Raw genomic sequence first — 25,705 nt, 5'->3', positions numbered from 1 at the left:
ATAATAATAATAAAAAATTGCGCCTTTAGCCCTGACCCTAACACCCCTGTCCTGCAGTCCATGCATTAGTATGGATGTCTGAAGTGGAGAAGCCTTCAAACATCTACACCTCTGCATGTGGAGGCCTCCCCAGATCCTAAAAGCTTGATTGTGCAAAGTTGGGCTTAAGCCACAAGATAATCCCCAGTATAAAAGTCCCAGATCAGCCATACTTCTCAGTCTCAAAAACTAACAGATGACAAAAGGCTATTTTCTGTGTTGCAAGACGATCTATTTGGCAAGCTGGTTGGCCAGTGTCTGAATAGGCTACTGCATGATTACTGCCTGCCTGTCTGCTTTGGGTTAGTTAATACCTGCTCTGCAATCCAAGGCCTGACACCTGCTTATCATTACATCCCATGTATTCAGACAGATTCAAGAAGCTTTTAACCCTTGCAAGCTGAGTCACATAAGAGAGCCTTAAACTGCAGTCCCTGGGTGGCCTTGTTCTCACTAGGCACTAAAACTGAGAATGGGCTGTTACCACAAGGCTCCTACGATAGGAATTGTGCACATGTGAAATGACTACTACACAGAAATTACTAATGCTTGGCCTGCCCACTGACGACATGCCTGTCTCCCATGATTCTGCTACCAGTCCCTGCCCTCCTTGTGCTACAAAGAGACAAACATTATTCTCATTTCACAAAAGATGACACTGAGGTTTGCCTGAGCTGACTCATACTTGTAGTCTGAGGTCAGTACCTTATGACTCAGCCATGTGCTTTGGCCACTAAGAAAACTTTGCTCTCCAATGCTGAACCCCCATGCAATTACCTGGGAGTAAGCCCTGTTTAAACTCAGGTAAACACAGACAGGATTGTGTTGCAAGGTGACCAAAAGACCACTAGCAGCTTAACCGGACTGGGTCATGCAACAACAAACGCAAAAGTTCAAATCACAGCAATCCAAATTTCAGTTTCCTTTAAGCACAGTAAAAAAAAAAAAACCAAGCGGGGAAGCCACAGACCTGGTTTTTCTTAAATTCCGCTTTTTGAGAGAGGCTAGAAGCCTGCTTTTCTCATGGGAGTGGATAATCGAGCTAAAGAACAACAGATAATGACAGATCTAACTCTAAACACATTTGCAGAGGGGGTAACACGGAACAATCCTGGGTGGGGAATGTTGGGGTGGGTCTGCTGCCATATCCAAAGCCCCACTGGCTTGCACTGGCTGGGGGCACAAGGAGTGTGTGTGTGTGGATTCTACCAGGAAGGTGGCGGAGTGGCAGGACCCCACCACAGACTGTGAGCGATGCCATAAACAGGGTGCCCTCCCCCTGTGTGGAAGCTCACAGAAGCCTTTGATGCAGATTTTCGTACTTAAGCAGGCTGCCGTGGAAGATAACTTTCACAAACCTACATGGCTTGGGAATCGGCTAAGGCCACCCTTTTGGATGGTGCCTGGGAATGAAAAGGAAAACAACGAAAGCTGTCTTGGAGTTGGCAAGATGCAGCCAGCAGCGGACAATTGTCCTCAAACGCAACCCCACTAGAGGTTGAAGCAGTCTAATCTGGGCACTGCAAGGGCACGAGAATTGTGGATTGTGCTGCACATGCCATTAATTCATTTTGACACCTTTTCCAGAAGAGCACCTAGGTCAAAATGGTTTGAGTCCTCCCTACCCCCCTCTCCCCTCCCTCCCTATGTGACACAGAGGAATGCCTTTGTTTTGTTGCTAGTTCTATTTTTTTTTTTTTTTTCAGATCTCAGGTGCTGGTTACCTGGCATTAATACAAAATGGTATGCCAACCAGCCTTTGAAAAATAACACACCAGCTCATCAGGATTTACTGGGTCAATGACTGCGTAGAATGACACCAGCAAAACATGAATGGGCAAGACTCAAAATGCTTGTTTGGTATCTCGGGTTGCAAAGCTATGCAAACTTCCACGTGTGTTGCTTGTAAACTTCTTACAGTTTGCACCACATTTATCTATGTAAGGAGGACGTATACGGATATGCAAATGTAATAAACATTAAAAGCATGCACACAAACGTATAAAGAATAAGCTCTGTTTTTTCATTCATTCCGTTCATTTCAGCTATAAAATAGGTAATGCACCCACAGACTTGTGTTAACATCTTTTACTTCTTTAACCCCAAAAAAGGGAAGTTAAGAAAAAAGGTAGTATTGTAATTTGGACAGGAGGCTGAAAATGGGATTCATGAAGTTATTAAAAGGCAGTCTAAAATGTATCAAAATAACAGCCCAATTTGCTTAATCCCGGTCAAGAAATGTCTGTCAAAAGCATTACTCCTTATGCAGCTTCATGCTCATTCTTTGGTAAACCAACAAATAAGAGCTACAAATGCATAACTAAAAAACCATATATACATTATAATGAATGTCCAACATCTGGATCCTGACAATCCCAGATAATTTTGTTGATATCTGAAAAATATACCCAACTCCCTACTTTTCAGATATACCTCTGTAAGAGCTGACAGTCCTATTGATGTGTAGCAGTTTTCAGACATTCACAATAAGCTGAGGAAGTGATAACCAAAACTGATCTCTCTGTGCATTAAGATCTTCTACTGAAGCCCTTTCCCAGGTGTCTCCTTTATCAGAGGAACAATATTCAACTACAAAGGAGAGGACCTCAGCAGTGGCACCCCAGTTGCAAAATGATCTCCCCAAAGATCTTTTGCCAGGTGCTTACATTGCCGTCTTTACTTTGCTAGCTGGGGCTGATGGAAGCTGTAGTCCTCACAATCTAGACCGTGTTCAAAATTCACCAGGCGCATTTTGCACCTGGGTATCGGCCAACTGCGGCGAAGTGAAGATGCCCGGGCGCCAGGATGGCACCTGACGTCTCCACCATCTGGAGGTGCATGCCTGGCCATCCTTGGATCTTGACTGTTTTCACACACTAACAACACATCCTTCAAAATTCTATTCGTTGTATTTGATCAAAACAAATTTCAGGAACCAAAAAGCCGTATATATATGACTTTCGAGCCGTCAGGGCCCCAAATGGCAACTATACATTCCGTTTTGGCGACTGTAACTCTGGTTTAAGGAGCCATTTGGCGCCTAGTTTATATATCCGAGTTTCTAAAACTGCAAATGGCGGGCACCAGGTTAGTGAAGAGTGTGGTGGCAACACTAAAACAGAACCCAGTCCAGGGCTACAGCAATGGAAGGGATAGTCAATTGCTAGACAGTATGTTTTCTTCTTCCTCTGTGATTTCTTTAGAAGACTGAGCCACAGATATTTTCACACACCATCATGGAAACCTTCTAAGAACTCAGGTCCAGACAACTCTGGCTGCAATCAGGCACAATCGGGAACAAGGGGCGGAGGGAGAGAGGAGAGGACATCTAATTCATGAGTGTTTATTTCTAAGAAGGTGGGATTTAAGATGCTATTAAAAGCAACTTTTTAAAAAGCGATCCTTCTTGCAGATCTTCCAAACATAATATTTTGCCCTCTGCAGGCCTTCACAATTAAAAGCGCTGCTCTTGGAATGTACTTAAAATGAAATATACACTTGGAGGAGCCAGGGCCGGGGGGAGTCCTTTGCTCTCTTCGCTCACAGATGGCTGTAGAAAGTAGATTTTCATGCTTCTAAGTTGCCTAGGTAAGCCCACCCTACACCTGCAACACAATGGTGTGGCGTGGAAACGTGTGACTAGCCCAAGGTCACCCAGCAGCTGCATGTGGAGGAGCGGAGATGCGAACCCAGTTCACCAGATTACGAGTCTACCGCTCTTAACCACTACACCACACTGGCTCTCCAAAAAGGTCTGGTGGGCACCAGGATGGACAAAGCTGTCCTTAAAATTTCCTCACAAAAAGGAAATTCTTCCATTCAAGAGCTTTTTTGGGGAGGAGGGCAAACAGAGACACGGGAAAAGAAAGCCCAAGCAAGTTTGTTGGTAAAGAAACTTTCCTTCCTGCATTTTATAAACCTAAATCACATCAGTAAGCTGGAAACCAGAGGGCTCTGTTGTGAAGGAGTTAAAAAATGAGTGCTAAAAATAAAAAGGCAGGTCCCCCACACCCTCCAGTACTAAAGCAGTCAGTGTTTCCCCAACCCACCTTCACCCCAGCCTTTTAGAGACGTAGCCTTTTAGAGACGTAGCCAGGAGGAATAGAAGTTAGTAAAAATGACAAGGTGAGCAATGAAGCTGCTGAAGTAATACTGGAAGGGAAAGAAAAATAGACCATGCATGCAAAAGAGCCTTATGAAACACGGCAACCTTATGAACCACAAAATCCAGCTGAATACCTGATGAAATCTCTGCACTGTAATTATATTAATGCCTTAGCTAGCTCGATTGGAATTTTTTTAACCGTTTGCTTTGGTTTCAAAAGATTTATCGTTTTGATGTGCACATTTGGGTTAGGATTCTTACACCCCCCCAAGGGCGCCTGGAGGTAGATTATAAATCCCATTTGTAGAATGTGTTTATGCAAAACACATTTTCTAAGGCGTCTGGGCAAACCTGCTATTCTCCCCCTACATTCCTGGAGTCACTCATTGCTTGTGCTCACCAAAGCAAATTGCCTGCCGCTTACACCTGCTTAAAGAAAAGTTTTTGTAACGAGGAGAAATTCTGAAAAGGGGGGTGGGGAAAAGCCTATTAAGCGAGCATGCAGGTAAACATCCCTGATTTAGGGCCTGTTTCTAATTCCAATAAAAATAAGGGAAGCAACTATTGTGTCTGCTTTCCCAGTTCCTCTTGCTTGTGTGTGAAGTGGGACTTGGTGCTTAAATCAGTCTTCTTCCAGGTGCCGCAGGATGTTTTGGGCCACAACTCCCAAGAGCACTGTGGCGATCACCCAAACTTAGGAATGGCATAGAAGGAGTTAAAAGGAATAACCAGTAAGAACCTTTAGGGGCGGAGTTATGTGGGCTATATAAACCCCTCCCGGGGAAGGAAGGGGGGGGGGGTCTGAGTAGGAACAGGGGTGGGAGAAATTGTTGGGCACTGTTGTTAACAAGAACACGACCAAGAAAGAACTGTTTATTCAGAAACCACATGCTTATGTACTAAACTTCAAATAAAACATTTTTGTTCCAATATTCTCCTTGACTGAACTGAGTGAAGTAAATACCAGACAGACTGGTTGGTGGCAGCGGTTAATTAACAAAGTGGTGAGCGCAGGTATCAACAGACCGTTAAACGTCTGGGGGACCTGTGCAGGTTGAGCGAACCGCCACAAGCACGACCCAAATTCTGGGGTGATGAAAGTGGTAGACCCAAACTCCTGAAGGGCACCAGATGAGGAAGAGCTGCACTAGATCCATGAACAGATGGCTTTTGGGACTTGTGAACCCAAAAACCACAAGCAGCGCTCAAAATTCCCCAGGCACCAGTGTGTTTTGCGACTGGCGCGGGTCCAACTGCGACCACGTGGAGATCTCTGGATGCCAGGTTGGTGACTGACATCTCCATCTGGCTGGCCCCTCCAGCTTTCTTAAGCAGGTTAAGCAGAAGAGCTTATTTGCTGCATTCATATGGTACAGCCCCCTCTTCAGTTAATCCCTGCAACGACCCTGTGAGGTAGGTTAAGAGGCTGTGATTGATTCCAGGGTCACCCAGGTAGCTCCTTGACTGAGTGGGGCTGTGAACCTTGGTATCTCCCAGGTCCCAGTCCGACACTCTAACCACTGCATCACACTGGCTTCCTAGAGTAATTCTGCTATGAGGTAGCTATATAAATCAAGTAGGTTAAATAAATACGGGGAAAGCAAAATGTCACTTAAAAATGGATCTGAAATATTTTCCTTGAAGCTTGAATTTGTTCTGTTCTGGATTGCTTTATTTGATGTTGTAAATGGCTTTGAGATTTGTTTTGTTTTAATAATAATAGTAATAATAGTAATAATAGTAATAATAATAATAATAATAATAATAATAATAATAATAATAATAATTTTCATTGCAAAAAACCAAAACAAAAAACCAGTGCCTTGACATTCCATGTTGTGGTGACCATAACCTAGGTTTAAGGTGCCATTTGGTGATTAGATTATATATCTGAGTTTCCAGCACTGATGGAAGGGAAGCCTCTTCCAGCAGGCTTCAACTTTCTAGACAAGGGGGACAAATGGGTCAGTTTGCATCCACACAACACAATTTCACTTGCCAGTAGAGATGTCTAATGTGGAGCTGCCTTAAGTGTGCATATGCACTCAAGTCTGCTCTGGGTCCAGCTTAAAAACCAGGCTTGGAAGATGAAGTCCTAGGTTGTGGTGGGGATGAGATCAGGAAAGTCTTGGGTTCAATCCCTGGCATCTCCAGGTAGGGGTGCAAGACATCACTGTCTGAAATCCTGGAGAGCAATCGTGTAGGCAATACAGACCAATGGTGTGACTTGGGATAGGGCCACTTACGTTCTACGACAGGCAACAAGAGACAACACAAAATAGGCAGTTGTGATGGCCACCACATTCAGCTGCCCAGCTCCCTCCAGGTGGATACAAAGAAGATGGAGAGGAGAATAGTACACAAAAACCACAAACACACTCAGTTGCCCCCAAGCGTAACAATACAGTGGAAATACTTGGCTGAGATTCAAAGCAAGCAATCAGATACCAATGAACTGGTCTGTAATCTCTCTCCTGCTACCGACTCTTAATGTGACTTCTAGAAACTTATCTCTCAGGCCAAAGGAAAAAATCTACTAAGGCTTAGATTTGGTTGACAAAACTCTCAAGTGCAAGCAAATGATGTCTCGGAACACTAAAAATTCCTTTTTCTTTTCCAAAGCTTTTAATCTTTGATGGGGTTTGATTTCTGCTTTTAACCACTGTTTATTGTAGGTGAGATTATTGCTGCTTTACTTACAGGCTGTAAATGGGCTAGGGGAATTTTTCTATAGTTGAAGTGCGGTGTAGTAATGCTTTTGAAAACAACAACAACATTAAAGTAACCTCGGTTTTGTTCATTTATTTTGATATCCCACCTTTCTTCCACAGATCTCAAGGTGTCTTACAATGAACTGATCCAGCAGGCTGTTCTTAAATGGATCTCCCTTTCCCCATTTTATTTTAAAAGCAACCCTGTGAGGTAAATTAAGCTGAGAGACAGCGACTGGCCCAAGGTCACCCAGTAAGCTACATGGCTGAGTGGGGATTTGAACCCTGGTCTCCTAGGTCCTAGTCTGACACTATAACCACTACACCACACTAGGCTTTGGTACTTATTTTTGTGTTTCCTGAACCAACACACTGGATAAGAACTACGTATCTGAGTGAGATTGATGTAAAAGGTTCATGCTGATTACCACGAAGTGAGGACTTCTGCCAAGGACCTGTGGGATACAGAATCCAATGCACACGGTTTCAGAGATAGAACGGGGTATATTGCACCCTTAAACCCCAGTTCACAACCACCAATCAAGACAATAGCCAGGCAGAGGCTGATTTCATTATTGACCTTTCCTCTCTACAAGCTTTCTCCCAAATTTCTCCAAATCTGCTTCTATTCCCTTCCCGTTAGTGCAGAGGTATGGACTCTGGGGTCTTCCAGATGTTGTTTGCATATCTATCTGGACTTATTTCATTTATACACTGCCCTTCCCCCCAAGGTGGTTCAAATATTTAAACACAAACAAATGGCACCAAATATTCTCAGGCCAACTTCAGGAGCTAATGGAATTTACACCATTACGTGCTCCCAGGTCCAAGCTTCCTTGCTATTGTAGCAAAGAATCTTCTGGCAGGTGTACATTTTTACTGCAGCGTTAAGGTTTTGTGGAATGCAAACCACTTCACAAGGTGCATGAAGAGGTTCAAGCATTAGAGGAAACGGGACTCCCTAGCACCAGCCCAACTTTCAGGGATGGTGGGAGATGTAGTCTAGCATCATCCGATGGGCCACAGGCAATCTCAGTGAATTGACTTTCCTCATCCTGCAATGGCACCACCATGATGATGCTTCAGTCTGCACATAAAAAGTTTTTTGGTTCCTGAAATTCATTCTAATCAGTGCAGATAAAATATAACTGTAGGAATCCTTCAGGATGAGGTATTAGTGTGTGAAAACGGTCTAGATCCAAGGATCCCCAGGCATGTACCTCCAGGTGGTGGAGATGTCAGGCACTATCCTGGAGCCCAGGAATCTTCACTTGGTCGCAAGTGGCCAACAGGCAGGAGCAAAATGCACCTGACACCTGGCTAATTTCAAACACTGAGCAGATGAAAGGGTCCGGTTGTGTTGCTGCAGGTGCACCGTGGCGTTTCTTCTCTCTATGCTCCTCCCAGTGGTCAGTCCTCCTCTGGTCACTGCTGTGAATGCACAGCTTGACTGCCCATCTCCAGGCACTGTGGTCGTCTGCAAGGGATTCCCACACAGTGGGGTTGATGTTGCCAGGCTTCCTGTCACGTTTGCATATGTCTTTGTAATGTGCAGTCTGCCAACACTAATCAATGTCCTCACTGTTGCATGCAATCATTACTTGCACACACACACACACACACACACACATAATATATACATGGCCCGGAGCCTCGTGACCTTCCAGAACGAAATCCTTCCCTGCCACGGTTAACCACGTGGCAAGAGAAATGAGCCAACACCCGGCTGCCACAAATAAGGTACAAACCAAAAGTCTTCTGAAAATGCTGTTGTTCAAAAAATAAATAAATCTGTTACAATTTATTTATTTTTTTGAACAATCGCATTTTCAGCAGACTTTTGGTCTGTGCAGTGTGGCAGCTCTTAAAAAGCCAGCACTTTGATTCATACCCTGAAACCATGGCAAGCATTTTGCAAAAGCACCCTTACGTCAAGCCTGAACCTCTTAAAACGGGGAAGTCATTGAAGATCTTTCGGCAGATAAAAACTCTCAATGTTAACTTCCTGAAACAGGATCCCTGCTACTAGGCAACCACCACCAGAAACACATCAAAGCAAACGTAATCTATCATTACTGCAACACTCCAAGCCGGCGAGAATTTATGAAATGGCTTGACATGAGGCAAGGCCTGGCTATTGCTCCTCTCGGCCTCGCTCAGGGGTAGCATTACTGTACAGAAAGATGGCCAAGCAGTAAAACGGTATTATTAAAGGTTCCCAGAGGAACACTGTTCTTTCCCATCAACAGTTGTTATTATGTTAACTCTTTATATGATGCGCTTTTCGCATGCAAAATGTTGTACCATCTTTCTCTGCCTTGACCTCATCACAACCCCATGATATAAAAGTCACCTGAGACCAAAAAACCCTGCCTCTTCCAGGAACCAGGCCAAAGGCAATTTTAAGTAGCCCCCTCTATGCTAAAGTGCTACCACTAGACCTCATTGCCATGTTCCCTGTGCTCAGATCTGAGTCCCATCTGCAGCAGCAGCAGGTAGGAGGTCAACCAATCAATAGTTCATCATGAAGTGGATTATCACATGACTGAAATTTGTTGCAATCCTTAAAGAGAAAGGCGTCACAAAGAGCCAGAAAAATACTAATCCAGAACATTAGAAGATATGGATTAAAGAAGAATTATAATGGACTCCCTGAGTGATAAAACTAGGGTGGGAGGCCTGGGAGTGGGACTGGGGAAAATATCATCCTACAGAGGGAGGAAAAGCTGGATGCTATTTACAGCTAGAAATGTTCTGGAGTGCAGATGTCACAAACTTTGAATAATTACTTTATATGTAATTGGAAAGTAGAGAAGCGGAAGTGTCTTTCTTTTTCTTATTATTCTTTTCTTCTCTTCTTTCTGTCTTTTCTTTTTCATCTTTCTTATTCTTCTATTTTTTTTCTTTGATAGAATATTTAGATTAATGTTTTAGTTTTGGGGAAACAGTATTTGATAATGTTCTGTATTTTTCTTTATATTCTAATAAAATTGATTTTTTTTAAAAAAAAGATTTACCACGGTCTACAAACCACTGTGGGTAGGCGGTACAGGGACTCTTTGAAAGTCCCCTATCCTCCCAACATTTTGGATCTGGGCCTCTTGTATTTTTAACCTTCTGTTGGAAGCCGCCCAGAGTGGCTGGGAAACCCAGCCAGATGGGTGGGGTAGAAATAAATTATTATTATTATTATCATCAACATCACCATCATCATCACCATCGCCATCATCAAATTATCATCATCATCATCATCATCATCATCATTCTGATGTTACTGACAGGGGAATTGTTACCTGCCTATGGACACCCTATGAGCAGGAAATTCAATCCAGACCCAAACTTGACACTGGCCTGGTTTGCACATAAGCCACAAACTATGGCTTACTGTGAACGACCAGCATGCTGGCAATCACTGCTGAACTGCACCCTTCCCTTCCCTATGCCAAGGCAGAAGGAAACACACCCAAGCGCTGCCTTAACATACCAGCGTTCATGGTTTGTTTTGCTCCAAACAAACCATGAACGAAAGCCAAAGTTTGTTCCTGGCTTACAGCTTGTGGTTTGTTTGAGGGGAAACAAGCCACAAATGCTGGTTTTCGTGGAACGCTAAGCCAGCACTCTGGTTTATTTCACTCCAGCGCAGCACAGAGAGAAAAAGAACAGGCATGATTGAGCATCATGAACTAGCACTTTGCTTATATGCAATAAGCCTAGGTTTTAGTCACTCAGTTTTTTATTGAAGTATTTTTATATTGCGGTATCATAAAATACCAAGGTGGTGTATGTTACTAAACATATTAAACAGAAAATCACTAAGTTGACTGGGTAATCAAAGTTAAACAGCTGCAAAGGCCTGTTGGTACAATCACTGTGTCTCCTAAGCCATGCAGATATTATGCATTCTGAAGAAATTCCAGAAAAGCATAAAAGTGCAGAAGGTCTGCAATGGCAACTTCAACACTAGCTGATAAATTCTGAGGCAAGAGGTTTTATGGTCAGTCCACTTATTCTATCCAATTCATCTCTTTCTCCTTTATGCACATTGTGAAATAGGCTCTGTGTTGACTATGAAAGTGCAAGCTGTAATGATATGGCTTAGTTGGCTTAATATCCTGGTTTATTTCACAACTCGTAACCATAGTTTCCTGGTTTAGATGAAACAGGAAACAATGGTTAATTGGATACATGCTGGTTTAACCACAGCTCGAGCGTGATAAAAAGACTGTGATTAGATCTTCCAACTATTAAAAATGATTATAAATTGATTAATTACATTTTTATATTATCCAAACAACTATTTGCTATTCATTATGCAATTATTGTTGTTATTCTGTTGAACAGCTGAATTGATGGCTCCAATGCTATCTAAGCAGCAACAATTTGAAAGGGTTTTTTAAAAAAACTTTCCTTTCATGCCATCTCCCCCAGGCTAAATCCATGAAAAAGCTATCCCACTAGGAAAGAATACAGGTATCTTATATGCAGTGCTAGAAACTCACAATATATAACAGAATCGTCAAATGGCATCTTATACCTAGGTTGCGGTTGCCACAATAGAATGTCAAGGCACCAGGGGCTTTTTGCAATAGAGATACAGTGGGTTCCATCTGTTTTGACCTCAGCCAGCAGATTCATTGCACTTGCTGATTTCAGAAAAACTCATTCAGTCCTCATATTTGTATACCATTTTTCCACACAAAAATCATGCTTGAAGTGGTTTACGGCAAAGAAAAGAAAACATTTCAGAACCAAACAGTGCAAAAAGGATTTCCTAACAACAGAGCAAAACAATACAGCAGCAAATATAATATACAAAAAAGCAACGTGTCAGAACTGGAACTATAACCTATAAACAACAACTGGGAAATAACCAAAATAAGCAAGGGAGCTTTACAGTTTCACCCCGGTCCTAGAAACACTTCTGCCATGACGTTAAGCACCAAAACATTTTGGCGGAAGCGAGATGGCAAATGCACAATTAAAAAATGGTTGTGGGTTGCAGAAGGCAGTCAGGCAAAACTCAGTTTAATATGCCAAACTGTTGACTCGGGGGACAACTTCCTCATTACAAGAAACACGAAGCTGCAGCCCAAACATCAATCCAGCAATCTTGTGTCAAGGTCTTCCTCCTTCCATTTCTTTAAAGTGTCGTACAACTGAAACCATGTCCCAAAGTCATTAAACCATGCGTTTATCACTGGCCTCTGAACCACGTCAACTAGTCATTTCTCTGAGCTGGTCAGGTGACCTGACAAGACATCATCATCATCATCATCATCATCATCATCATCATCATCATCATCTATTATTGATACCCTGCTCATCTGGCTGCGTTTCCCCAGCCACTCTGGGAAGCTTCCAACAAAATATTAAAAATACGATAAAACATCAGACATTAAAAACTTCCCTAAACAGGGCTGCTTTCAGATGTCTTCTAAAAGTCAGATAGTTGTTTATTTCCTTGACATCTGGTGGGAGGGCGTTCCACAGGGCGGGCGCCACTACCAAGAAGGCCCTCTGCCTGGTTCCCTGTAACCTCACTTCTCGCAGTGAGGGAACTGCCAGAAGACCCTCAGAGCCTTGTAATCCTAGATAAGGTGGAAGAAAGTGGGGTTTAGAGATCCCACAGCGGACTGCTTTTAACTTGGTGGGCCACAAGTTGAGCAGGCCCTGCTGTAAAGGCAGCAACAGCTGCCCATCCTCTCAGCCTTTAGAGATCTGGTACAGCTCAGAGAACAGAATTGCTGGAATGCTACACTGGAATGTATCCTGTCTCTGCGCCTCTCCCCAGATGTTCCTTTGCCTCTTCTCCCTGCAGCCAATTAAGCATGCAGAATCTGCTATGTCAGCCTTCGCCAACCGGCGCTGGCTGGGCTTGATGGGAACCGTAGTCCAAAATATTTGGACGGCACCAGCTTGGCAAAAGAGGTTGCTTATGCAAACAGTTATAAGCAGGCACCTTTCCACCTTTCTGCTTAATCCCAGACACTTAAAAATCTGCTCTGGTATATCCTGCAAGGTGAGATCGTTTTACGACTAGCACATGTTGCATACCGTCCTGAAACCGTATTTGATGAAGGGTGGTAGAAACCTTTTTAATAATACAGTAAATAAAATATACAAAGACTGTTTCCCTTTCCAGGGAAAAGCACACTCTCCCCCACTATACCCAGCCTCTGTTCTGAGGCCACGTCGCAAATACTGCTGCACTCGAACCCCAAGATGTCGAGATTTTGCTGGCCTGAAACAGGCCTGCGTTGTCTCATTGTGTCAAAGTGGTTTGTGTTTCGGCAACCCAAGCCACTTATTTAGAATGAAAGCAGATGTAAGAATGGCTTTGCTAGATCGGACTGAGGTCTATGTAGGTTTGGCATTCCATCTCCAAAAGCATCCAAGCGAAATGCTTTTGGGATGCTCGAAAGCATCAATTAGAATTCATCCACACACACACACACACACACAAGAAAAAACATTGACAAAGCACCATACAGTGGTACCCCGCTAGACGAATGCCTCGCAAGACGAAAAACTCGCTAGACGAAGGCATTCGTCTAGCGGAAGGCTGCCCCGCAAGACGAAAAAGTCTATGGGGCTGCCTCGCAAGACGAAAAATTTGCGTCTTTTTTTTTTTTCGTTTTGCGGAGCGCGGCTGTCATTGCCGCTCCGCAAGACGAAAAACCCGCTAGACGAAAATTTTCGCAGAACGAATTATTTTCGTCTAGCGGGGCACCACTGTATTCCACTAAGATTTAAGCCTAACAGGCCTGGCATCAATACAGGACCATTGGGCAACTGCCAGGGGCCCAGGAGAGCCCACTGCTGAGTGTTAAGCCACGTTTTTAATTTCTCACAATCCGGAGCAATGGAAAATTTGGACAGCATTTCCCTGTTTCCACTGCCGCAGCGAGGTAAGCCTGCTGGCAATGTAGGATGTGCCCCGATACAGAAGCGGGAGGCATCAGGCGGCATTCCACCAATGGCCTTCTGAAAGCGGCTGCCAGCCCAGAAACCTAGCAAGCTCCACAAGGAAAGAGCTTCGAAACAGCCCCCCAACTCTCCAGCTGTAAGGAACCTCAAGCAAAGTGGTTTGCTTAAAGCAAGGAATGTGTGAGGGAATAACAGCTGCTGCCCTGATTTTCAGAGGCTATTGCTGCTGCATTGCATCATCTGTCACAGTGCTGTCACTGTGATGATTCTGCCAAATCCAGTCCATCGGATCCCTGAACCGGCACTGCGGCGGTACCTGCATTGTTGGTTGTTTTTTTTTTTCAAAAAAAAAAAAAAGGAAGGGAAGGGAGAGGGAAAGGTTTGCAGGTTTGCTCCAGCTCCAACGCTCTTGATTAATGCGTTTCGAATGATCCAAAAAGTTATCATCAAGAGTTATCTAGTTATCCTCAAACATCCCTTACTGCAGACGTGTTTCCTGTCTATACAGAACTGATGGAGTGCCACTGCAAGCAGGCACTGAGGCTGCCAGCTTTATTTATCTTCTCCCCCTTCGCCAGCTTACACTTTTGAGCGAGGATATGTGCTTTTGAAGAAACTGGCAAGTAAAGCAATCAACTTATCGGCGAATTAGCCTAACTGAGCGATCGAACTGCAACGCCCGGAGAACAATGCCCACATTATTTATCGAGCGTAGAATGTGATGCATGCTACTTTTTGAGAAAGGCACCTGGAAAAGCCGAGTTCCTTCCCTTGGTATATACTGGGGGTTTATGAAGGCTTGACACTTTGGAGTTAAATGTCGCGTAGTTCAGCCCTGCACAACTGGTGACCCACCAAGCCAAAAACAGCACACCAGCCACACACACTGGGATCCACCATGTGCTTAACAAGATTTCTGTTTCTGCAGCCGCCAGGCCAGTAGCACAACAGCAATGTTACGAAGCAGAGCCTCCGCCCGCAGTGGACTATGTTCAGCTTGGTGGGTGCAAAGTTTTACAGTCTTCTCAAAGTGAGAGGCAGCCCCTCCAGAGAGATATTAAATGGGAGACATGAGCAGCACCCTAACATTCCACTTTGCCACCCAATGGGCTTCATGGAACTGCATGGACGGCCAAGAGATGCACAGCAGCAGGACATTATAACACAATATGCATAAGCCCCGCTTTCCCCAATTTTGTGCCATCTAGACATTTAGGACTGCAATTCCCATCATCCCTGAGCATTGGCCATGCTAGCTGGCCCTGATGGGAGCTCTAGAAAACATCTGGGGTCTGCTCCGGGGGGTAGGACTCAAACCAATGGATTCAAGTAACAGGTAAGGAGATTCCGACTAAACATCAGGAAGAGCTTTCAGAACTGTATCCAATACTGGGCACCACAATTTAAGAAGGATGTTGACAAGCTGGAATGTGTGCAGAGGAGGGCAACATAGATGATAAAGGTTTGGCAACAGTTGAGGGAGTTGGGTATGTTTAGCCTGGAAAAGAGGAGACTGAGAGGAGATATGATAGCCATCTTCAAATATCTCAAGGGCTTTCATGTGGAAGAGTGAACAAGCTTGTTTTCTCCTGCTCTGAAGGGTAGGACTCTTAAGATTTAGTGTTAGGAGTATAACGTATTCCTGGACACAGCAGAGTTAACCGCAGACTTTTCTGGAAGCTTCTGGCTGTTGTGTAATTAACTGGACAGCACAACGCAGGAACTCAGCAACTCACTGGATAACTATATACAGTATTTATTGAAACAACTAGTATCCACAAGTTACTATTTACAGACTTTATAAATAAAAGAAACAAAACATAAAATCTTTCCTCTCTGTCTCTCTCTCTACACTGACCACTTTCTCTACACCAACCATACACTAACCACTAACCACACAAGCTCTCACACAGAGCTCACTCTTTAGGAACTCATTGACCAATCACAGGTCGTTGCTAAGGGTCTAGAGAGAGAGCAGATCTGGGCTTTCTGCCAACTGGTAATTGCTTGAAGATAGACAGCTGAATTTCTGTACGTAGGCAATTTGAAATATCTAACAAGGACATGAACCAATGGCTTCAAGTTACAGGAAAGGATATTCCAACAAAACATCAGGAAGAGCTTTCTGACAGGTAAGAGCTGTTCAACAGTGAAGCAGACTCCCACGACAGGTGGTGGACTCTCCTTCCATGGAGGGTTTTAAGCAGAGGTTGGATGGCCACCAGTCATGGGTGATCTAGTTGAGATTCCGGCATTGCAGGGGGTCGGACTACATGACCCTCAGGATCTCTTCCAGCTCTACAATTCTATGATTCTAGGAAGGCTAACCCAGCCTCACCCTGTAGCACTTACTGGAAAGTACAGGCAGTGTTATGGGAAAGGGCAAGTATCATCTTCCCCCTTGGGACTCCCCCCTGCTTTCACAGCTGCCAACTAAAAGCCTGGGCAGGGCAGGGCAGCTTCACAGTATTCCCACCTGTTTGAGAGCACCCGCACGATCGTTTCCTATCTTGTTTTCTGATCCTTGATATAGTTCAGAAACTTCGCTGCCAGCAGCTTTTAAAGCTCAAGGCCACACCTGAGACTCTCAGGCCAAGTGCAACAGCATCAGATCACGCATTCCGGACCAAAAACCATGAAACCCAACTGACAAATAACGATGTGGTAGCAAATGACTAGTCCAAATAACCTGGGAGGACAGCAAAGGCATTTTGGAAATACCAGAAGTACATTTTAACCAAGATGCTGTTTACACAGGCGTTGTTCAAACACCGGGTTAGGTGAAGGTCACACACTGTGCTCAGATAACAAGATGTTTCAGAGAGATAAGATTAAGCTAATGGGCCCTTGTGCCAGTATCTTCAAATAAACTCCTGTGTTCTTCTTCTGGGGCTCTAGGGACTAACCACCCAAACTCCTCCTTGATGGGAGGGTCAAAATTTTCCGTTGGAAAACAAAAACAAAAATCACGGCACAGGAGTGCTATACAGACCCAAGAGAAGTAACCAAGACACACAAAGGGCTGGAATAATTACAGCAAAACTACTATACTAATGTAGTTCAACATAAAGCCTAACCTACCCCAGCTGCCTGAATGTGAATTTAAACAACAATGAAGGTAAAAGGTAAAGGGACCCCTGACCATTAGGTCCAGTCATGTCCGACTCTGGGGTTGCGGCGCTCATCTCGCGTTACTGGCCGAGGGAGCCGGCGTACAGCTTCCAGGTCATGTGGCCAGCATGACTAAGCTGCTTCTGGTGAACCAAAGCAGCACATGGAAACGCCGTTTACCTTCCCGCTGGAGTGGCACCTTATTTATCTACTTGCACTTTGACATGCTTTCGAACTGCTAGGTGGGCAGAAGCTGGGACCAAGCAACGGGAGCTCACCCCGTTGCGGGGATTCAAACCGCCAACCTTCTGATCAGCAAGCCCTAGGCTCTGTGGTTTAACCCACAGTGCCACCCGCGTCCCGTAACTACGAAGGAGTTATAGGTTAAAAAAAAAAGGGAGAAAAGAGAAGCAGCAACACACTGCAGAATTCAGTCTAACTAAGGGGTGCCTTAACCTGTGGCTTCCTTCCAGATGTTGTTGATCTGCACCTCCCATCATCCCAGACCAGTAGCAGCATTCGAAATTTGCCATTTTGCACCTGACTATCGTGACCAAGTGAAGATGGCTGGGCGCCAAGTATGACACCTGACATCACTTACCATCTGGAGCTACATGCCTGGGGATAATTGGATCTGGACTGTTCACACACACTGATATCATACCCTCTAGGAATAGCCCAATATTTATGTGGACTGTCCCAGGATCAAGTGATTTTTCTTCTTCAAGTTCTCAGAGTTCTCAACCCAGCCCAAGGTTGTCCTCTGAACTAGTCAGATGTTGAACTGAGAATCAAGTCACAGTCACTCCATCATTTGAAAAATAAGACTCCTGCCCAAAAATGGCTAATAGACATTCTGTTTTGGCGACTGCAGCCTTGGTTGAAGGAGCCATTTGGCGCCTAGTTTATATATTTGAGTTTCCTAACCCTGGTCCCTTTGTCTCCTGGTGCAACTGTGCAGAGAAAAGAGCAAACTGCATAGGAATCAGACTTTAACCAAGTCAGACCACTGGTCCAGCTCAGTATTGTATACACTGGCTGCAAGCAGCTCTCCAAGGTTTTAGGCAGGGATTGACCTGGAGATACCAGGAATTGAGTCTGGGAGCTTCCACATGCAAGGGACATGTTTCTACCAGCTGAGCAATGGTCCTTCTCTTAGTACAGCAGCATCGAGAGTGTAGATCAAGCAACACCTGACTGTTGTCTAGCCAGTATCAGAGCCCACCACGTCCAACATCGCTGCTGTAGACCTTGTCCCCCCTCCCAATTCTGGTGCCCCAGTTCACACAAGGAAGCCCCTGCTGGAATTGCCCACAATGCCATGCAGCAACATAACATCTGCTGCTGTCCAGCCACCTTTTCCTTCTGAAGTAAGCCTAACCCCACATTTAAGCAGAAACAAATATTAAAGGGGAGACACCCACCAGAGCAGAGCACCTACAAACCTGGAGCTGGTTTCTCATATCTACATCTACATCTATTCACTGACCAAAATCAAGTCAAGTGGGTAGCTCAGTTGGTTAGAGCATGGTGCTGACAACGCCAATGTTGCAGGTTCAATCCCAATACAGGACAGCTGCATATTCCTGCATTGCAGGGGGTTGGATACTCCAATTACTCAAGCTATTAGGATATAGGCCATGTAAACCACACAACACCTACCCAACTTACAATTATCCCAAAGCCTGGAACAAATTTGCTTGGCTAAGTAAGGGGACAATCATTTGTTTCGTTTATTTGTTGTTAACTACAAATTGCCCTTCCTTTTAAAAAGGAAAGGGGTTGTGGCTTTTGTGACGCGGGTACTGACTCCAAGAGGCGCCCGTTCTGTAAACAGGCTGGCTAGAAAGATTTAGCATCGTGGCCTCTCTAAGTACAAATGTTCAGAAACAATTTAAGTTCCAGAGCCCGAGGGCAGCCAAACAGCCACAACTTTGGAATATCCCCTCGACTGGAGATGTGAAATCATTGCTCTTCCCCACTCCCCTCCAGTTTTTTATTTTAATTCTTGAGACCTTCCAACACTACTGGAAAACATCCATGTGAAACCGTGAAATCAATAATGGGATTTTCTGGGAACTGAAAAAACAACAGCAACAAGTCTCTGCAGTTAAGTGCTTTCTCAAATCATCTCACTTTTGCATTGTTATGACTTAAGAGTCTGGGAGGTGGTGTCTGGCGAGGGAGGAAAGTAGCAGAGTTGTAAAGAGGGAAGAAACTGGGGTCTGTGCAAAAAGGAAGGGCAGCCGGCAGGATCCAGAGACTGCAGTGTTCAAAATTAGCTCAAGGTTGTCGCCTGAAGTAGTCGGATGTTGGCCCGTCATTTAAAAAACAAGACTTCAGAGATGTTTTGCCCCAAAATGGCAACTAGACATTCCATTTTGGCGACTGTAACCTTGGTTTAAGGAGCCACTTGGCGCCTAGCTTATACAGTGGTACCTCTGGTTAAGTACTTAATTCGTTCCGGAGGTCTGTTCTTAACCTGAAACTATTCTTAACCTGAAACACCACTTTAGCTAATGGGGCCTCCCGCTGCCGCTGCGCCGCCAGAGCACGATTTCTGTTCTTATCCTTAACCTGAAGCGTTATTTCTGGAAACAAAATAGAAAATTCTTTCCAGTAGCACCTTATAGACCAACTGAGTTTGTTCTTGGTATGAGCTTTCGTGTGCATGCACACTTCTTCAGATACATGAACACTTCAGATACATGCACACTTCTTCAGATTCTTTCGTGCATGCACACGAAAGCTCATACCAAGAACAAACTCAGTTGGTCTATAAAGTGCTACTGGAAAGAATTTTCTATTTTGTTTCGACTATGGCAGACCAACACGGCTACCCACCTGTAACCGTTATTTCTGGGTTAGCAGAGTTTGTAACCTGAAGCGTATCTAACCCGAGGTACCACTGTACATTTGAAGTTTTAACACTGTTTGGCTGTATGCACACACTCCCATACAGTACACTGCATCCCGTGTGGTCCCACGGCTGGTTTGTGAAGCTGTGTACACACAACTCACATCTATCCTTTTGAGATATACTGAGTTTTGGTGCGTCCTCCCCCTTCCATTTGAGTTCCATTTGAAAATGTAGGCCATATGAAGGCATCCACTCTGTGCCCACAAGCGCCAAGCGGGCAACTTGGGAACTCATACAATCAATCATATGCTGTGATCTGAAACACAGTGGGGGAGGGGGGGAAGGACCTTGCTGTATTTTAAGGCAGTGGCGTGTACAAAGCCTCCGCTTAGACCACAGTTTCCAAGCCACCACCACTACCAACATCACTAGTCCAAAGGCCAATGCAATGCAAAATATCCCACTGCCGCCTCCTTATTTCACTGCATGTTATAAACCAGGCATGACCAAAAGGAAAGCATGAGCTTGTTTCTTCCCATCAAAGATGCTTCTGGCTTCCAAGTTCTTTCACTCCCACTCGTTACCACCTTCTCTCCTGTTATATCTGGCCAAAACCTCAACTCAATCTGCGGTATCTGCTGGCACACCCAAGGATATGCAGCCATAAGCTACAGAACCGCTGATACACTTTTAGACTCTTTGTCTGAATTAAAGACTAATGCACATCTTTATGAAGCTTGGCACATCACTTTTCAATGCTCGTCCTTTCTTTTTTTTTGGCTTATGCTTTTAAAAAAATTATACCATGCATGCACACGAAAGCTCATACCAAGAACAAACTTGGTTGGTCTCTAATGTGCTACTGGAAGGATTTTTTTTTATTTTTTGTTTTGACTATGGCTGACCAACACAGCTACCTACCTGTAACTGGAACTTCTTTCTTCCCTCACACTCATCCCCACAGGTGAAAAAAGAGGGGAAAGAGTTTTATTTTTTATTTTCTGGTGGTGTTTATGTTGTTGGCTCCCCATAAATAGCTGTCCTCCATATCAAAAAGTGGTTTATTTTTATCTAAAGGAGGTTATCTTTTTGCTTACTTGCCCTCGCTTTGATAAGGTGGGATGAGGACTTGAGGGGGGGGCCCTTCTGTTGGGGGGGAATGGAAGGGAGAAGATTTAGCTGCCTGCCTTATGCTGAAATAGGAGGTTGGGTACTATGTGAGAAAGATGGGGAGGGTGTTTTTCGGTAAGCAGTGCAAGCAAATGCGTGTCTACTCACAAGAAAGCCTTACTGAATTCAATGAGGCTTACTCCTAGGAAAGTAGAAGTAAGTTCAGTTGAACTCAGTGGGGTTTATGCATGGACAAATTCGACTTAGACTTCTGAGTGGGGAAGCAGATGCAACTTGACTAGTAAATCACTTAAGCTACTCTTAAATTAGTTGAAAATATATTAAATATATGATATGGAAGTTTATCATTTTTATTAAATCTACTACTTCCTTACATTTTAAGGCCCTCCACCGCTGCAGACATATATTGTGATATATCGATATACAGTCATACCTCAAGTTGCGTACGCTCCATGTTGCATACGTTCGACTTACGGACCTCCGCGACCCGGAAGTCCCCTCAGGAGCATGTGCGGCACGTGGGTGCACAGAAGCATTCTGTGCACTTCGCGCATGCGCAGAAACACAAAAACGCACAAACTTCCGGGTTTTTTGTTTCCCCCCCCCCCGGCGTGTTCGTGTTAAGCACACCCGTGTTACGTAGCACGTAACATGGGGTACCACTGTATCATGATATTTAGCTGGTGATATATTGTGATGTCGAAAACCAGATACAGTGGTACATCGGGTTAAGAACTTAATTCGTTCCGGAGGTCCGTTCTTAACCTGAAACTGTTCTTAACCTGAAGCACCACTTTAGCTAATGGGGCCTCCCGCTGCCGCTGCGCCGCCAGAGCACAATTTCTGTTCTTATCCTGAAGCAAAGTTCTTAACCTGAAGCGTTATTTCTGGGTTAGCGGAGTATGTAACCTGAAGCATATGTAACCTGAAACGTATGTAACCTGAGGTGCCACTGTATTGCCCAGCCCTAGTACAGAGTGCCCAAACCACAGTTTCCCTAATTCAGACATCAGAGCAAACCACAGTTTTACAAATTCAGAAGTCTTCTATTTGGCAGAGCACAAAAAGGAAAGGAGGGCAAAGACACATGGTGCATCAATAACTCGATAACTCATGGTTGCTTAGGCCCAGGAATGTGATGTGTGCACCAGGCCAACGTTTTCCAAAGAAGTCTCCTCTGTCCACACGTTTGCCTACAAGTCATTAAACAAAACAGCATCAAGAGACATACACCCACATCTGAATTGGCAGCGAGAGAGGCAAATGCAGCAAAACTTTGCTAATTCACATTTCCCTAAGCCGTACACCCTATAATTGAAAAATAGGAATCTCTATCCTTTTCTGTCTGGTCAGCGAAGATTTAACTGCATATTGCTGTAATGAGGTTTCAAATTACTAGGGCAGAATTACTGTACTGCTATAAATATAACCATTTTCTGCAAAGAAGTAATCTCCAAGATGTATGAACGAAACAATGCATTTGGTATTCGGGAATAAAGTTAATTTCATCTCGCACGAGACTGCACTGACAACAGATCTATACCGCACCCCGCATGCCAGCAATTTAATAATATGGTAGTTGGTTAGGTAATTTAAAGTCAATCAAATAGTGCTATGAAAATCGTACATAAATAACATTAAAAGTTCGTGATGGATTGAAAATTGATTTTTCCCATGTCTAAAATTAGCAGGGAAAGTATTTTAGGAGCATTAGGTATTTCACATAAAAGCAAGTCACTGGCTGAGGGCATCTAACGTAGGAGGGCAGTCAAGGACACATTTGGGGGGAATGCGCAATCTAATGCTGCTTTTCTGCTTGCACATGGAGTTGGTGAGACTTAGGAACAGTGGAACCTGCCTTAAACCAAGTCAGATCCACTGTCTGCCCAGCTCATGATGGTCTCTATTGACTGACAGGAGCTATCAAGGGTTTCAGATGGGGGACATTTCAAGTGCCACTTGGAAATGCTGGGGCATTTTGATGGCAAAGCAGGTGTCATGCAACCAGTTTTAGAAACTCAGGTATATAAGCTAGTTGCCAAACGGCTCCTTAGACCACGGTTGCAGTCGCCAAAACAGAATATCTAGTTGCCATTAGGGGGGCAAGACGGTGCTAAAGTCTTATTTTTCAAACAATGGACTGTATGTGATTCTCAGTTAAACATCTGGCTAGTTCAGATGACAACCTTGAGCTAGGTTAAGAACTTTTGAGAACTTGAAGAAGAAAGTCACTTGATCCAGGTTACAGGTAGGTAGCCATGTTGGTCTGCCATAGTCAAAACAAAATAAAAAATAAAAAATAAAATCCTTCCAGTAGCACCTTCGAGACCAACTAAGTTTGTTCTTGGTATGAGCTTTCGTGTGCATGCACACTTCGTCAGATACTTGATCCAGGTACAGTCCACATAAATACTGGACTATTCCTACCCCTTTTTCTTAATGGTGACACGGACCATTCATAACGTTAAGTATATTCTTCCCAACTGTGGGTGGGGTAAGACAAGTGATAACGGTTAAGTATGACATTGTTCACCGCTCCTGCTCAGGCTGCATAGAAATGGTTCCTGAAATTCATTCTGATTGTGCAGGTAAAATATAACAAATAGAATGCTACAGGATGCGTGAACACAGTCCAGATCCAATGATCCCCAGGCATGCACTTCCAGGTGGTGGAGATGTCAGGCGCAATCCTGGCACCCAGGCATCTTCACTTGGTCGCAAGTGGCCGAAAGTCAGGGGCAAAATGCTCCTGGCGCCTGGCTAATTTCGAACACTGCCTGCCACTGACCTATAGGCCTTCTCCACCAGGTCGGTGAAGGCTTGCATAGCGAGTTTGTGCAGACATTACATTTGACAGGATTTTTCAACCCAGGTCAAAACAGTGCGATCCAAAGCACATTCACTCAGAAGAAAGCCTTGCTGGGGCTTGCTGGCTAGGATAAATCCCGGCAACTCACCCAAAAGCTTGCAGTGCATGCACACAACCACAAAAAGGCAGAACTACTCCAGCCTCCAAGCAAACTCTCAAACGGGAACACTCTTCCGCAGTACGATGGTTTCTGGAATAAAGCCTATACAGTCGCGCCTCGTGTTGCGTTTACTGCGGGTTGCGAACGGCGCGGGTTACGAATGCGGCGAAGTGTTTACTTCCGTGTTTCGCCGCGCTTCCGCGCATGCGCGATATCACCGCTCGGGTTGCAGACTTTTCGGGGTGCAAACGGCACCCCAGAACTGATTGTGTCCATAACCCGAGGTACCACTGTTAATACGTCGGTTCCACAGGAAGCAAACCAAGGCACACATGCGTGCAGGAGAGGGGAATGAAACGAGAATAAAAAATAATGCGAAGAAAAGGAAATTAAGCAGAGGCCAGACGCCCAGGCGAGAAAAGCACTGTCATAGCAATAAATCTCTTGTTTTATCACTTTTTTTTTATTATGCCAAAGCAAATAGGAAGTCAGAAGCGGGTAAGGCCACCTGCACGTTGCAGAGAATGGTTAGTTGGGGCAGCTGTATGTTCAGAACGAGAAACCTTTTCAACTATCAAAAACATCTAAAGCTCCATTTCCCTTAGCAGCGGGGTGTCCTTCCCCGTCAGAGGGGGCCCAAAGCACAGCCACAAACCCCCACACGTGGGCCTGCCATTTCCACATCTACATGCCACTACTGCCACCATCAGGAGCGGGCAGAGTTTTTCTCCCCCCCAAAAAAACCCCACCCCTTTCCAGTTACCTGCAGTAGACCAGGCACTCCATGTGGTTGATCTCTTGGTCTGAGAGGTAGCGGCTGTAGTCTTCCCACAAGTCCTTGACCGCGGTGACCGCCAGGATGAAGAGGACGGGGGCCAAGGCCAGCTCAGGCTGGAAGGCATTGACGGCCGGCACAAAGTTGAGCAGGGCGATGAAGACGAAGTAAACGTTGGCCAGGCGATGGAACTGCTCAAAGAGGTTTTTGGGCAGGAAGGACAGAGCCGTGTATTTGGTGGTCTGCAGCCTGTTGTCGGCTGGGGGAGGAGGGGGGTTCTCCGCTTCGGGCCAAGGTGCCAGCAAGTTGGAACATACCCTCCGCGTCTTGCATGCTTCTTTCTTCTTCTTCCTTCTCCTCTTCTTCCTTTCTTTTTCCTCCTTCTGCTCTGGAGAAGACTCCCTTCCACCTCCGCCTAGTGTCATGGTCTAATCCACCCCCCAAAAAAACCCCACAACACACACCCACACCCCACACACACAGAGAGAGAGAGAGAGAGAAAGCAAAGTTAGAACTTTTCCCGCACTTTCCACATGGAGAAAGCAGCTAGCCCTCTCTCCCTCCTTTGCAAGATGTGATCATCTTTTTAAAAACTTACTCATGCCCTTATTTCTTTCTCCCCTCCCCTCCAAGCTAAAAGAGAGATGCGGGTCCTCCCTCCAGCTCCCTTGAACCCTCCCATCTATAAAGTTTTGTTTGGAATCGGGATCTCACTCTTTCTGTCTCTCCCCTCCAAATTTAGGGAGATGCTCTCTCTCTTTCTTCTTCTTCCTCTTCTTCTTCCACTTTCCCTCTCCTTCAAACTTCCCCCTGCTGCCTTGCCAGTGACTCCCGGGCGAGGAGGAGTTGCAGGAAGAGGAGGAGGACTCGCACAAAGTAGTCCTTGTCTTACTTTGCACGTCGTTTCTCACCAGCCCACGGCTAGCTTTCGTTTCCGCTCCACCGCGAAGAACAGGGGCTCTTGCTTACGGGAGGGAAGCGGCTGGCGGGACGCGCGCTAGGGGGTGCGGGGGGGGGGAGAGAGAAAGTTGCATTCATACCGCGTGGCGCGCGGGGGAGGCTCCGGGAAACTCCCTG

At 44.9% G+C, this 25,705-nt stretch overlaps 1 protein-coding gene across 1 annotated transcript in view; it reads right to left on the bottom strand.

Annotated features, from left to right (window-relative positions):
• The window catches only part of ATP10A (ATPase phospholipid transporting 10A (putative)), a 122,753-nt gene extending 97,372 nt beyond the window's left edge, over positions 1-25,381 (bottom strand). The window contains exons 1-2 of the mRNA XM_033147532.1: positions 25,343-25,381; positions 24,617-25,056 (exon numbers count right to left, since the gene is read on the bottom strand). Of these exons, the coding sequence (XP_033003423.1) occupies positions 24,617-25,053 (437 nt within the window). The 5' untranslated portion in view covers positions 25,054-25,056; positions 25,343-25,381. The remainder of the gene's footprint in view (positions 1-24,616; positions 25,057-25,342) is intronic.
• Positions 25,382-25,705: the final 324 nt, after the last annotated feature.

This window comes from Lacerta agilis, chromosome 4, assembly GCF_009819535.1.
Source record: "Lacerta agilis isolate rLacAgi1 chromosome 4, rLacAgi1.pri, whole genome shotgun sequence".
NCBI classification, from domain to species: Eukaryota; Metazoa; Chordata; class Lepidosauria; order Squamata; family Lacertidae; genus Lacerta; species Lacerta agilis.
The sequence above is the reverse complement of the archived record's forward strand: the minus strand, read 5'-3'. Positions and strand labels throughout refer to the sequence as shown.